Raw genomic sequence first — 16,150 nt, forward strand, 5'->3', positions numbered from 1 at the left:
TTGTTGTGCTAAATGAGATAATGAATGAAAAGTATAATGCCTGGCCCGTGGCAGGTTCTTAATTTTGGATGCTAAAATTATTAAAAACAGAATCAAACGATGCACAAGACTATCACGCCACTGCTCATGGTGGGAAGGTGTTAATCTAATAAAGTTCTTAGTAACACCTCATGTATTTCTCCATAACTGTGTCAAGACATTCTCAGATTTACTTTCTTGATCTTTACTGATCTCCACAGTTTGTAAAAATATTAATAACATATGTCTGTTACCTTTGTCACTTCTGAAGTATCAGGTGAGAAGAAACTAATGAATTAAGTTTATTTTCTTATAAAAATAATACATGGCCATTAAGAATGATTTTGTAAATATAAAATACAGAAAAGCTTAAAACAGGAGGGCACCTGGGTGGCTCAGTCGGTTAAGTGTCTGACTCTTGATTCAGCTCAGGTCATGCTCTCTCACGAGAGAGATCTCTCACAAACCGTGAGATCGAGACCCACGTCAGGCTCTGCATTCACAGTGCAGAGACTGTTTGGGATTCTCTGTCTCCTCTTTCTCTCTCTGCCTCTCCCCTGCTGGTTCTCTCTCTCTCTCTCTCTCAAAATAAACTTAAAAAAAAAACCCTCAGACTAGAAAAAGTCACCTTGACTTCCAAGACTGTTTGAACATATATTTTCTCCCATTTTTTTCTATGTATCATAAATAACTGTCTATATACTTCTGCTACCTGCCATTTCTATTTCACATGAATGCATGAGCATATTCTATTTTATTTATCCTCTTAAAAAATACCATTCGCAGTGATTATGTGAATAATATCTTGTTTAGGTAAGAGTTGCTAATATATGCTTAATGTGTGCCTCCCTGAGACAAAAAAAAAGGCCCTGATTTGTTGCATTTGCTGATTTCTGACTCCAACCACAGTCGATTTCAAGCTAACAATGAACACTGAACTGGGAGGGATGAACACTAACGTGGCTTTCTACACTAATTCTACCAGACAGTGACCTTGGGTATAAATCACTTCAAGAGCATAGGTAATAGTAAAACGTAGTAACATAATTAGGAAGTGATAAATTTCGAGTATTATTAGTTTTTAATATAATTTATTGAATTTTAAGTTTTTTATTTTAGCTTTTTACCTTGAGTATAGTTGGCACACAATGAATGTTACATTAGTTTCAGGGGTACAGCATAGTGACTGAGCTTCTCTAGAGGTTATGCTATGCTCACCACAGACGTAGCTACCATCTGTCACCCTAAATGTATGTAATTTAGTTTTTAATAATGGCCGTATTTAACAGTTGTCTCACAGAATTCCGGAGAAATTAACACTTGGCTATAGCAAGCCAGTACAAGCCAGCTCCAGCAGACCGCAGTTACGAGGCAGAAGTGTGTGCCGAAACTTTCCTCCCTTTCAGCACGATTAGTACGATCCAGGACAATTCATCTGTTCTGTACAGTGAAAGTCATCTGTGTGCCTTTCCGCCTTGAGATTATTTCCTTGGGATAGATTCCCAGAAGTAAATATTAATGGTAAATCTGCAAGTAATCCAGAGACTGGGCGAACAATTGAACAGTTCGGGCTTCTGTTTCTAAATTACAGACTCAGATAACACACAGTGTTCCATATGGGGAAAGGACCGTTTTAAATGCTTTACGTGTATTCATTTAACTAATCCTCATGACAAGCCTATGTAGCGGTTTTATTATCATCTCCATCTACAGCTGAACATGCCTAGGCACCAGCTAGGTGACTTGATGCATCAGGAAGTGATGGAACAGGGATTTGAACTCAAGCCCTGTGCTAGCACCTCTGTCTGGCTGCTCATTGCTCTTGCTTTTTAAACAACGAAAGCATTCACTATCATCAATTCACCTTTGGGCCCATCATTATCTGCATCTCACAAACTTAATATTCAGTGTTTTTATTTATCTGTATGACTCTGCAATTGATTGCTTATTCCATCCACAGGAGCCCTGGTGCCTACGTATAAAAGATGTCATTTCACCTAAAAACTTTCTGCTCTTATTTCAACTATTTGCTTTCAACCTTTTCAAAAATTTATGCCTTTTATAAAGGCCTCAGAAATACAGCTTATTTAAACATTATATCAGTAAATCTGCTAACCCTAGGGATAGAAAAAGGTCTAGGACATGGTCCTTGGCCCCAAAGCTCAAGGTTTTTATTACTGAGTATGAGATAAAGACATAAGCGGATCATTTTAGTAGCATCTGTGTGCCAAGTGCTATCAGAGTGACATTTATAGGATGACCCATAAGGAAAAGGGCATTTGGCTCTGTCTAGCTAGTCTGAGAAACTGGGCTAAGATGCTCCTTAAACTGCATCTTAAGACAAGAACCACATTAAGGAGGAAGATGGGGGCTCAGTGGGACACTCCCAAGCACCAGGTTCCCTTACTCTCAGCCCATGAATTTGTCTCTGAGTTTAGTGAAAAAATAAGGTTTAGACTGTGAATGCGTGTTTTATGGCCAATGTGCCCATCTGTCCTAGGTGTCTCATGAGGCTGTCACCCCCTACCCTGCATCTAAAATACTGTTCACACTACTTACTTGGCTCTGATACATACCTTGCATTTTATCTAAAATGACCATATAATCAACTGTCCAAACTCGGGCACTTTTGGAATACAGGGGGCACTACCAATTATGCCAGGAGAGCAGGCGTAACTATTACGGCTGATCGTTCTATGTAACCGTCCATCCTTATTATCTAGATGGTGGGCTCTTTTCTTTTTCTTTAAACACCACAATAGAAAATCACCTTTTAATGGTTTATTGTCTATTCTTCTTCCTAAATATTTATACTTATATTCACATTCCTATTATTTACAAGCTTGTTTTCTTGATACATGTATCATTTCAAATCATCTTTTTCACTTAAAAACATATTTATACATTTTCCCATGATATTAGAAATCCTTCAAAAGTCTTCTTTTTAATATAACTTATTGTCAAGTTGGCTAACATACAGTGTATACAGTGTGCTCTGTTTTGGGGGTAGATTCCCGTGATTCATCGCTAATATACAACACCCAGTGCTCATCCCAGCAAGTGCTCTCTCTCCTCAATGCCCATCACCCATTTTCCCCTCTCCCCTACCCCGCATCAACCCTCAGTTTGTTCTCTGTACTGAAGAGTCTCTTATGGTTTGCCTCCCTCTCTGTTTGAAACCGTTTTTTCCCCTTCCCCTCCCCCATGGTCTTCTGTTAAGTCTCTCAAGTTCCACATATGAGTGAAAACATATGATATCTGTCTTTCTCTGACTTATTTCACTTAGCATAACACCCTCCAGCAGCACTTTCAACAATAGCCAAATTACAGAAAGAGCCCAAATGTCCATCAACTGATGAAAGGATAAAGAAGGTGTGGTTTATATATACAATGAAATGCTACTTGGCAATGAGAAAGACTGTGGGCTCTTCTAAGGCAGAGATGGACTTTACTTGCTTCTAGTCAACCTGGTGCTTGTTACATGGAAAGCAGTAAACAAATCTCTGATAAATAATAGTAACGATAAAGTGGTAATGATAATGATTTTCAATAAGGTCATGCAATGGGGTAGATTTCCAGACTCATGCAAATACAGGTATTGACACTTTCTTTCCCACACCATCCAGCCCTTGAGATGACCAGGACCCCACTCCGTTTGCTCTGGTAGATTCACAGGCTTCCTAAATGATTAAAGAGGGATGCATCCTACTACTAACCGACTCTCATCCTTCTTAACTTCCTTGTCCTTCTAACTCCTATAATCCAAGCGACTCTCATTTCATGGGGGGACAGGAGGAGAGAAGGATCAATGTCAAAGTCCCTCCTATTTTCTTTCTTTTTGTGGAACACACACACATGCAGAGGCACATACACACAAACAATAAAAAACAAAAACAAAACCAGAAAGTGTACAACTAGGGCTCCTGGGTGGCTCAGTCAGTTAAACATCTGACTCCTGCTTTCAGTTCAGGTCATAATGTCACTGTTTGTGGGATGAGGTCCCACACTGGGCTCTGTGCTGAGCACAGACCCTGCTTAGGTTTCTCCCTCTCCCTCTCCCCTTCTCTCTCCCCCTTCCCTGCTTGTGTTCACACACTCTAATAAAGTTTTTGAAAAACTTTAAAAAATAAAGTGTACGATTCACAGAGTTGTGCATTTATCATCAAATTAAGCAGAACATTTTCATTATACCTCAAAGAAATCCTGTGTCCTTTAGCCATCTCTTACCCCCTAATCCCTCCATCTTGCTCCCCTGATCTTAGGCAATCGCTAATGTATTTTCTGACTGTAGATTTGCCCATCTGGACATTTCACATAGGTGGAATCATGCAATATGTTGTCCTTCTGACTGGTTTCTTTCACCTAGCTTATTGTTTCCAAGGTTCATTCATGTTGTGGTATATATCAATACTTCATTCCTTTCTATTGTCAAATAATATTCCATCGTATGGATATATACCAATTTCATTTATCTGTTAATCTGTTGGTGGACACCTGGGCTCCTTTCACCTTTTGGCTATTGTGAATAACGCTACTATGAACATGGTTCTACAAATAAATGAGTCCCTACTTTCTATACTTTTGGGTATATACCCAGAAGTGGAACCACTGGATCATATGGTAATTCTATGTTTAATTTTTTGAGGAACCACATACTGTTTTCCACAGAAGCTGCGCCATTTTACATTCCCACCAGTAATGCACAAAGGTGCATCTACCCACCTGCTTGCCAAGAGGTGTTGTTATCTTTCTTTTTGATTAGAGCCATTCTGGTGGATATGAAGTGGTATCTAATTGTGGTTTTGATTTGCATTTCCTTAATGGCTAATGATATTGAACATCATCTCATGTGCTGTGTCTCCAACACAAATGAAATTTGTACAAATTCTTTGGAGAAATGTCTATTCAGATCTTTGCCCAGTTTTTTCAGTTGGGCTTTTTGTCATTTTATTTACTCTTTTTCTATTCCATTCACATGCAGATCTGATTTTTTATAAATTGGACGAAGCTTAAGCTTATAAAATCTCTTATTTGCAGGAGCCCCCATCTAAGACCCTCAGTGGACTCTAGCAATGTGTTAATATGAACATACATTATTATGAAGTTTAGAAAAAATTGTTTTTAAACAACTGTTAAGATCTCTCTCTCCATTCTGACTTCTCTTCCCTTCAAGCTGATCCGTGTTGGGTGGCCACGGATATTTTGTATTTATAATTTTCTTTTTTTTCCTCAATGTGTGTACTCAAATTTATAACTTTGGGCTTCATAAAAGCTGGATCTTCCCCTACTTATATAAAAAAATTCTAAGTCCTACTCTCCTGAGAGCCTTCTCTTTTGATTCTCAAACGTCTATTTCGGAAGTAGAAACAAAATTCTCTACATACAATCTTCCTTCCTTTTGACAATTTTCTGCTATGGGGAAATATAATTCTCATTCAGTAGGTGACGGCCTCTGACTGCTCACAGAGGGTTAGTAAACAGCATTCTAGAATGTTCTCATCTGATTTCTCCTCTCCTTGTAGCTCCTGTCATCACTACTCCGCTGGAAACAGTGGATGCCTTAGTTGAAGAAGTGGCTACATTTATGTGTGCAGTGGAATCCTATCCCCAGCCTGAAATTTCCTGGACCAGAAATAAAATTCTCATTAAGTAAGTATTCTGCCTTTTTCTGGTAAGGCTGCCCATGGCTGCCTTGCAATTTAACTTTGTCATCAATGTAACCACAGCTCTTGGTAGGACAAAAGCTTACCTTCTAAAATATGTAAAATGCAAATTTCCTCATTTTATAATTGTAAGATCTGCAAGTCAGTGAGGTTAAGAGAGATGCCTAAAGCCAAACACTGATTTAATTGACCTGGGGATGTCAGGGCTATTTCATGGACTCCAGGTTAGGACCCAGAGGAAGTTTCAAGGAATTAAGACACACGATGATATCCTAAGGCCGGGGGTACAGGACACATGTTCCAGGACATGCTGGGGAATTAATAGGGACCAGACTCATCTCTACTTCTATTCCAATAAAGTAAAATATGTTGTCCAAGAACCTGACCTCTTGGTCACCAGAACTTTTTCTTTTGAAAGTCAGAAGAGTTTCCTAATATATAATGAGGCAGCCTCTTAAACAGACAAAAACTCCCATTTGACATGAAAGGGTCATGCTATCTTTTCCTCATTTGCAATAGCTATCTGATCAAAAATACTCCAAAAACATCTGTAACAAAGGGAACCACTGGCTTCTCAGCAGGCAATATAGCTTGCAGTAGGACCAGAATTCTTGAGCTGGTATCTATACATTCGGGTCCATGAACCTGCACAAGGAAAACTTATGTCTTTATTTGCACTAAACTCTAATGAAATTTAGTGTTTCCTTCAATTATACATGTTGTAATATGGGAAATTACCCTGTACTGTGGTCACCCTCAGGGTGTCTACCTGGAAAACTATGACAGAAGTCCTGGAATAGGAAGGCTGAAAATAAGATGCTTGAAATACAGTTTATTAAATCCATTTGAAATCTCTAGAGAGAACAAGGGAAAAGAAATGGGATAAGTCAATGTACTCAGGAATCTTGGTTCACTCAATGTTTATATGGCCAGTTGCTCTTGTGCCTCGGACTTCCCCACTGTCATGCTCTTACAAGGACCAGAGTAAAGTCTGAGCCCACAGGTGGAAGGCACCAAAGCTAAGGACATAGACTTGCTCTGTTGGAGAAACAGAAGGACAAGCGCACCTGGCCATGACGATAGCTTGCCAATTAGCCTGCTGAACAGCCATGGATTTTATCTATGTTCCTTGGGGAGAGTGCACGGGACCATAAAGGGACCACGTTGTATGTCACCAACAGGTGGTTGATTTAGGGGTGACAGAGCTGTCAGTCTAGAGATGGCACGATTATAAGCTTGTCTTTCCATCCCTTTCTACTCTAAGTGATACTCTTCTTTATTCCATCATATTTTCTATTTATTCCATCAATCTTTGGCAGGTTGCTATTTCACTTATGGCCTATATTCAGCACATCTCACCAGCTCTAGCTATGTTCCACAAGTGACTCTCTTCCTCAATGGCTCCATTTAACACGAGTCATTGTGCTAACATCTCATACACTACTAGCTTTACAATTTATATGCTCAACATTTTCATGAGTTTTGTCTATTATTTATGTCTTTCTCTTCTATAATAAAATTAAATGTCTTTAAATAATACAGAAAAACCTCACTGTCAATATGCATCATGAATAACAGTGGTCATAAAAGCACCTGTGAAGGCAACACAGAAGTTACAGAGTTTTGTATTATATTACGGTTGTTGCTTATATCTTGGCATATGATTTATGCACTTCCCTACTTTGAAATTATAATAGTTGTTAGACAGGCAACATTCAATAGTCAAAGGTCAATGATCAAAGATTATTCTCTCCACTATGGCCTCTACCATGCCTGGGAAGGAAGTGTATATATTTGAAAAATATAGCCTTACGATATATATATATATGTATACATATATATATATACACACATATGTGTATATATATATATGTATACATATGTGTATATATATATATATATAGCCTTACGATATATATATATATATGTATACATATATATGTATACATATATATGTATATATATATATATGTATACATATATATGTATGTATATGTATATATATGTATATATATGTATACATATATATATATATGTATGTATATGTATATATATATATACATATATATATACACACATATGTGTATATATATATATGTATACATATGTGTATATATATATATATAGCCTTACGATATATATATATATATGTATACATATATATGTATACATATATATGTATATATATGTATATAGCCTTATGAAGTGTATATATTTGAAAAATATAGCCTTACGATCCTCTCAGATGTTTCTTTCTCAAGATTATAAGGAGATGAAGAAATGGACAATGGAAGAGTTTTTTTAATTACACAAAGAAAATCAACATTGTAAGAATGCTATGAATAAAGTCACTTAATAAATTGGAATCTTCCCTTTATTATAAGGCAAAAATGTTACAATAAATAAGAAATAAATGGAGTTATAGGTTTGAATAGTTAGCTGTTAGTCAAAGGATCTGTGAAATAAGAAGAAATTACATTTTGAAAATATATTTGTGTGCCCTTTTAGGAATAATGAATAGCTTTACCAAAGAAACTTGACAAGCACTACTTTGCCAGGTGATAAAGGTCAATATTGATAGTGAGAAATCATATCGATAGCAGGCACCCTTGTTTTTTATGGGATGAAATGGCCCTCTACTTTTGTGATCTTCCTCTCCCAAAGCCACAAACCAAATTTTATCATAATAAAAATATAAGGCAAACTCCAGTAGAGGGGCATCCTACAAAATACTTTACACGTACTCCTCAAAACTGTCAAGGTCATCAAAAACCAAGGAAAGTCTTAGAAACTGTGACAGCCAAAAGGAGCCTAAGGAGATATGACAAATAAATGTAATGTAGGGTCCTGGATGAGATCATGGAAGAGACAAAGACATTAGGTAACACTGAAACAAATCTGAATAAGCTAAGACTTATATAAACTAGTTAACAGTATCAATATTGGGTCATTAATCGTAACAAATGTACCAAACTAATCTGATTAACAACAGGAGAAACTAGATGGAAAGAGGTATATGGAAAGTATCATCTTTTCAATTTTTATGTAAATCTAAAACTGTTCTAATTAATTCTATTTTATTATTATTTTTATTATTTTTTTATTTTTTTTTAATATGAAATTTATTGTCAAATTGGTTTCCATACAACACCCAGTACTCATCCCAACAGGTGCCCTCCTCAATGCCCATCACCCACCCTCCTCTCCCTCCCACCCCCCATCAAACCATTAGAGACTCTTAAAAACTGAGAATAATGAATTCTATTTTAAAAATTATAAAGACTTGGGGCGCCTGGGTGGCTCAGTCGGTTGAGCGGTCGACTTCAGCTCAGGTCACGATCTCACAGCTCCTGAGTTCGAGCCCCGCATCGGGCTCTGTGCTGACAGCTCGGAGCCCGCATCCTGCTTTGGATCTGTGTCTCCCTCTCTCTCTGTCCCTAACCCATTCGCATCCTGTCTTTGTCTCTCTCAAAAGTAAATAAACATTAAAAAAAAATTATAAAGACTTGAGCGTCCTCACCACCCACAAGCAATTTACTCAAATTAAGCAACATTGATGCAACAGCTTACAAATTTGGAAACTTTCTATTTCACAGAGTGGCTGGACTCTTGGTCCACAAGTATATATGTGAAATATTCCAATGTACGTATTTTCCCACGAAAAACGTAGCAAAACAACATTATGTGACACTGAGTATCATGGCTTTCCACAATTATCTATTGTTATTTTGTGAACTACCCAGTGATTATACTATCCTCAGTCACAAGAGACCAAAATTTACTACATGCTTTTATTCCCTTTAGTATCAGGAAGTGATGGTGGGCACCTGTAGAGATTAGAACATCAAGAAACCACTTCCTTTTCCACTGTTTGTTTGCATTTTAGTTTCCTATTTCTACTATAAGAAGGTGTCACAAACTTAGTGGCTTAAAACAATATAGGTTGATTATCTTACAGTTCTGGGAGTCATAAGTCTGAAATCAGTCTCTCAAGGTGAAAAGCAAGGGTTGACAGGGCTGCATTCTTCCTAGTGGCACCGGAGAAGAATCTGATTTCCCACCTTCCCCCAGCCTCAAGAAGGCTACCTGCCTTCCTTGTCTCCTTCCTCCACTTTCAAAGCCAGCAATCACAGCCCTCTGGCCTCTGCCTCAACTGTCACATCTCCTATCATCCTTCAGCTTCCCTCTATCATCTTTTAAGGACCACTGTGATTACATTGGGCCCATCTGGATAAGCCATGATACTCTATTTTAAGATCCTTGACATCTGCAAAATCTCTTTTGTCATGTAAGGTAACATATTCACAGGTTCAGGGGATTAAGACCTGGGTTGAGGTGGGGGGCATTTTTCTGCCTCATGTATACATTTTGCATAAAGAATCTTTATTTGGTCATAAAACCCCACTTTTATGTTGATGCTTCCGCTCAAATTTTTCTGTTTCCCTAATTCCTTTCTTGACAAAAGCATGTAATTTAATGAGATAATATATGTAAAACATACACTCACAGTTTGAAGCTGTTTTGCTTCCTTTTATATTCCAAGGAAGTAGAACTGTGCTTGGCACTTGTTAGGCATTCAACAAATGCTTAATAAATGAATACTCAGCTAATTGTTAGTTACTCCTCTAAGAATTTAACTCTTCCCACTGGTAACATTTATGTACGTGTGTTTGTTCTCTAGCTGTTACGTTCTAGTAATTGTGGGGAGAAGACTCATATACCTTGGTAATAATATACTTTCCTGAATAAAGTAAACTTTATGTTTGGTCTCATCAACAGACATCACCTTTTGAAGGCACTTTTTTTTTCTTAAATTTTGAGAAAGGTAGAGAGGGAAAGAGAATAAGCATGGAAGGGGTAGAGAGAGAGGGAGAGAGAATGAGCATGGGGGGGGGGGCAGGGAGAGAGAGAGACAGAGACAGAGAATCCCAAGCAGGCTCCATGCTCTGTGCTGAGCCTGTCGTGGGGCTTGATCTCACAGTCATGAGATCATGACCTGAGCCAAAGTCAAGAGTCGGATGAGCCACCCAGGTGCCCCGGAAAGCATTTTTTAAGGACTCAGGTGCTTTGGTCATTGGAGCATAGGACCAATCTATTGGAGCATAGCATTCTAATCTTAGAATGTAATGCTAGCTTTATATTACCAAAAACGGTGATTCTATTATTCAGAACCCATCCAAGTTTCCTTTTGCTTTTAACCTGCTTCTTCCATTGACAAGTCAGCTACTGATCAGTTAATCACAGCCTGAAAAAAAAAAAAGTCACACAGGAGGTCCTAACCTGCCATTTCTGTCTGCGACCTGCAGGCTCTTTGACACCCGGTACAGCATTCGCGAGAACGGGCAGCTCCTCACCATCCTGAGTGTGGAAGACAGCGACGATGGCGTCTACTGCTGCACGGCCAACAACGGCGTGGGGGGTGCTGCGGAGAGCTGCGGGGCTCTGCAAGTGAAGATGAGTGAGTGGGAGAGAGCCTCCGCTCTTGATGTTAAAGCTGACTCGGTACACTCCGAAGCAGGCACTAAACAGTCTCCAGCACAGCTTGGAGGCTCGGCAGTCAGCCAAGCTCAAGTTCAAATCACACCCCTGAGGCAGTGAATTCTAGACCATGTATTCCTGTCCTCAACTACAGGCAAGCCCCTCAGTTCTCTAGGCTCTCCCGTTTCCTTGCCTGGACACAGCTCCCTATTTGCTCCACCTTGACTCCTTCCACCAGGGAACTTCCATCTAAAATCTTCTGCCTGCTCCCTTGAACCGGTTCCGTTACAACCAGACACGCTTTTTATCTCTAACTTCTTTGCAGACACTTCTACCCTTTTGCCTTATTTCAAACTTGATTTTCTTGGGTGACTTTTCAAACTTGAGTGGCCTTTCTGCTTCACTGGAGGCTACTTTTTCACCACCTTTCCTGTCTACAAGGCTAGCAAGGACTCGCGGTCAATCTCCTAGCTCTCATTGCTGCTTTCAAGCCATTACCTTTATATTGCTGTGCAAAATCTTCTCATGAGGGCATGTGCCGTTCTGACCATTCTCTCCTGTAACTCTATTCAAGTCACCTACTCATTTCCAGGTACTCCCCCTCAGCCCCCACCCCGCCCAATATCTACCAAAGACTTTGATTCCTATCTATCATATCTTTCGGTCTATCCGTCCCTACTCCTGCCACCATCCTAAGGGATTTTTTAACAAACCATGAAACAGCCTCTGGCCACTTTGTCCTTACAGCTCCTGACCTCCACAAGTCCAGTGATATTTGCCTTAACTTCTTATCAACCTATCCCATCAATGACCTTGTCACCCCCAGGAAATGGTCCGTATTTAAAATCTTAAGCTCCAGTATACCATACTCAGAACACGGACACTTCTATTCCCAGCGCTGTCCCAAGAAGAAAACACTTTCCCACACTCATGATGTGCCTCCATCTGTCTCTTTCTCAGCTAAGAACCAGAGTCAGGCTCCCTCCCTCCCCTACTCCCTCTGCAGAGCCATCACCGCATGTTCACATTCTCCTCCTTTCTCCCTTCCACCGACCCCCGTGGGGACTTACTCAGTTCTCTCTTCTTTTAGTCTTCTCTTGCACCTGGTGGTGTATCTTTAAGCACTCTTAGCACCCTCAGATCTCATGACCTCCTGTGCTGGAGGCACTAGCTGCTTGCAAATCATCTACCCTGTAATAATGTAACTTTTATTTTCTTCTCTCTGACATCACGCTGCTGAGGGCAAAAATCACAAAACAGCCATACTGGCACATACGAATCAGCAGGGTCCGGTTCCACTCGGAAACCTTACTGCAAGTTTTGCTGTGATTCTTGATTAGCATCACTATTTCTCATATCTTCTTTCTACTGTGTTGTCATTGTTTTTGTTGAGTTCGCTGCTTCTTTTCAAAGTGTGAGCATGTGATCATATATAATCTGAGCATACGTTTTCTGATTCTTTGAATCGCTGAAAGTCTCTGCCTTTGCTCCAGGATAAAAACTTGTCCAGGTACAGACAAGAATTTCAAAAGGCTTTTCCCTCAGCTTTTATTAAACAATTATTCACTATCATATGACACGCTATGCTGCAGCTGAGAAAGCTTTTTCTTATTCCTAAAGGTAAATCTAATGTTTATCTTTCTTAAAAATATTACTATTTTCTCTTTATTTCTAGAATTCATAAGATTTTCACATTCATAGGAATATATTAAATGTATTCTCTTACTATTCCTACTGAGTTTTAGGTAGGCCTTCTGAATCCAAAAATAAGGATTTTGTTTTTCAAAATGAGGTATATATTTTAATTTTTCTTCCTCTTTACTTTATCTCATTCTTAAATTTTTATTTTTTATTTATTTTATTTTTTTAATGTTTATTTATTTTTGAGAGAGACAGAGACAGAATGTGAGTGGGTTAGGGGCAGAGAGAGAGGGAGACACAGAATCTGAAGCAGGCTCCAGGCTCCAAGCTGTCAGCACAGAGCCGGACGCGGGGCTTGAACTCACAAGCTGTGAGATCATGACCTGAGCTGAAGTCGGACACTCAACCCACTGAGCCACCCTCAGGTGCCCCTTAAATTTTTAATTAGTACATATTAGATCTCTTTTTTTTCCATTTTTCGTGACCCCATTTTTTTCTCCTCATACTTTCTACATATCTATCTTGATATTCTACCTTATTGGAGATTTATTTTAACTTTTCCTTCTATATCATGAACTCAGTCTTCAATATGACCATTCTACTATTCTACACTTACACTGAGTACTTTTGATCTTAAAAACCCATGTTTTTAATTTCTAGGAATTATTTTTCTGCTCCTTTTTTTCCTCATAGCAAACTCTACGTGTTATATGATGCAATATTTGTTCCTCTCTGTAAGGATAACACTAATGCATTTAAAGAAAAAAATTCCTCTTTTCCTGGGGCGCCTGGGTGGCTCAGTTGGTTAAGCATCTAACTTGGGTTCAAGTCATGTTCTCACGGTTCGTGAGTTCAAAGTCCCACATCAGGTGATCATGAGCCCCGCATCAGGTGAGCTCAAACCCTTTCTTACCATTGGGTAAGCCCAGCTTTTCTCTCTCTCTCTCTCTCTCTCTCTCTCTCTCCCTCCCTCCCTCAAAAAATTCTGTCTTCTTTTCCTTACTTTATTTCTGTTTTCTTCATAAGTTTTTATTTTCTTTCAGTTCTTTGCTTCTATGTTCATGTTTTGTTTTTTTTTTTTCTCAAACCTCTATTAATCTTTTATGTTTGGTCAGACTTATAAATGAAATCCTAGATTCATCAGAATAGGAATGTAGTAGGGCTAGTGGGACATTGTGGGGAAGCTGGTCTGGGGGTTCTTCTGTAAGTGGGTAGGGATGTGCCCATAAGAAGGCATTCCTTACTTGAGGAGATCAAGTGAGGAAACTGGAAAGTTCTCCTTTGCAACATAATGAAGGCTTGATTCTAAAGACAGAGCACATTTAAGTATTTCATTGCTACCTTTTCTTTGAGAGTTTCTCATATTCTCTCTGGCACTAAATGTTCTTTACTTCGGTTCTATCCCAAATCTCCTCTTTTTTTCTTCTTTAGGAAAGCTCACCCAGTCATGTGGGTATACGGTGGTGTGGCCATCCCAGGTGCTACCATTTTAGAATGCTCCCACACTTGGTACAGAGCTTCTTCCTGAGATGCCTAAGACCCCCCAGTCCCATCACTACTCCAGCTATCCAAGGATCACTCCCAGGAGCTCCCTCTCCCAAATTCCTTGTCACCCATCAGAAAATGGTTCCATGCTGGCACAGCATGAAGGTCCAACATCCCGCTTTAGCCAGATGACCAGCTCATATTAGTCAGTGCTCACGGTTTCACCTGAAGAGTGTTCCCTGACAGCGGGGAATCCATGACTCAACATCAATGCTCACCTCATTCCCAGTGCACTTTATGTTCAACTTCCCAAAAGGGTTCTTCTCACTTCTCACCCAACAGATGACCGAGATATCTATTTCACTGAGAAGATAGGAGTTAACTGCTTTAAACAAAGGTTATCTGCTTAAGACATCTGCCATAGGGATCTTCAAGGAAACCAGTGGAAGGAATGGAAAACACTCTCTTTGACTATGTGATAGGAATATCGACTTTTAAGCTAAGCTTTTGCCAGCAGCTGTGTGACAACCCCACTCACAATTGAGGTGCCTCACCATCATCTAAATGTAGGGGTTCACTGTTGTTGATTAGGAGAGCTGTGTGCTTTAAATAGCAGGCAAAGTGACAACGTTGATATTTTCCTATAACATGCTTAAAGCCTGTCTTGTATTTTGTTTGTCACAATGCAAGATCATACCAATTCTAAATGGCACTAAATTAGACATCAGACCATGAAGTCTTTGCAAATATCACTTCCAACTCCCATCAACCCCCACACGCACAATTAAAGTAGAAGGAAAAAAGTCCTTATTCCATGCTCTTCTGTCAAAGTAGCACACTGATTACAGCACATGACCTAAAAGAAATAGAATGCATCCATTTCTCAGTAGTCCCTCCTGCAAAGACAGTCCTCTGTTTTATAACTGTAACACGAGACTAGTAAGGAAATAAATGTAGTTTTCATTCTATATGAATCCTTCAAGTAGTAAAAGAACAGACATCCTGATTTTGTAAATTCCTTCTACATGTTAGATTTAATCACTTCTGAAATCTTACTACTGGAGAATAAACAGAGGCTGGCATAATCTATTTCTTCTGAAAGAATTAATTTAAGAGTCTTTCACAGCACAGTAAGTTACAAAAGTTTGTCTTGCAGACTACAGTTACCCTAAATTCTATGACAGAATTTCTCCAATTACTGATATAAATAACATCTGCTTTACTTTCTAGAGGATAAATGTACCTAATTTTTCATCACAAAATTTAAAGGTCAAAGTAAGATGAAACTAAAGGGAAAGTAGGTCATAACTGAGAATGACATGAAAAATAGATCAAAAATGTCTCTTCAAATGTTTCCATGTCTGTTGGTATGAATTAAATAACGTCGAATTGTTATGGTGACAGTATACTTAGTCAACTTTTTATTAACTATCTTTTAAAGTGAAGAATACTATGACCTCAAACTCCTAATATGTTTCATGAGTTTGTGTTTTGCAAATAAGATATTAACAAAACAGACATAACCTAAACTTTGAAAAATGATTTCTGTCGATACCCGCTAAAAACCCCTCAGCATTTGATAAATTCTATAATGTCATCAATTATTCTTAGAGTGGATATTTAAAACTAAATAGAAAAGAGAAAGCTTAATGCAGCCATATTGCATTTTTAATTTTGAATTTTTATTTCCCTTTAGAACCGAAAATAACTCGTCCTCCCATAAATGTAAAAATCATAGAAGGACTAAAAGCAGTTCTACCATGTACTACAATGGGCAATCCCAAACCATCAGTGTCATGGATTAAGGGGGACAGTGCTCTCAGGGTAAGTCCTTATTACAAAAACGTGTCTATACAACATATTTT

General features: G+C 38.7%; 1 protein-coding gene and 1 long non-coding RNA gene across 2 annotated transcripts in view; one reads left to right on the plus strand and one right to left on the minus strand.

Annotated features, from left to right (window-relative positions):
• LOC109269983 (uncharacterized) overlaps positions 1-16,150 on the minus strand; it is a 95,264-nt gene that overhangs the window by 13,656 nt on the left and 65,458 nt on the right. The window lies entirely within an intron of this gene.
• The window catches only part of MUSK (muscle associated receptor tyrosine kinase), a 96,440-nt gene that overhangs the window by 5,036 nt on the left and 75,254 nt on the right, over positions 1-16,150 (plus strand). The window contains exons 2-4 of the mRNA XM_019454224.2: positions 5,541-5,667; positions 10,988-11,139; positions 15,982-16,109. Coding sequence (XP_019309769.1) covers positions 5,541-5,667; positions 10,988-11,139; positions 15,982-16,109 — 407 coding nt within the window. The remainder of the gene's footprint in view (positions 1-5,540; positions 5,668-10,987; positions 11,140-15,981; positions 16,110-16,150) is intronic.

Source organism: Panthera pardus, unplaced genomic scaffold (genome assembly GCF_024362965.1).
Source record: "Panthera pardus isolate Hobbes unplaced genomic scaffold, ASM2436296v1 HiC_scaffold_20, whole genome shotgun sequence".
NCBI classification, from domain to species: domain Eukaryota; kingdom Metazoa; phylum Chordata; class Mammalia; order Carnivora; family Felidae; genus Panthera; species Panthera pardus.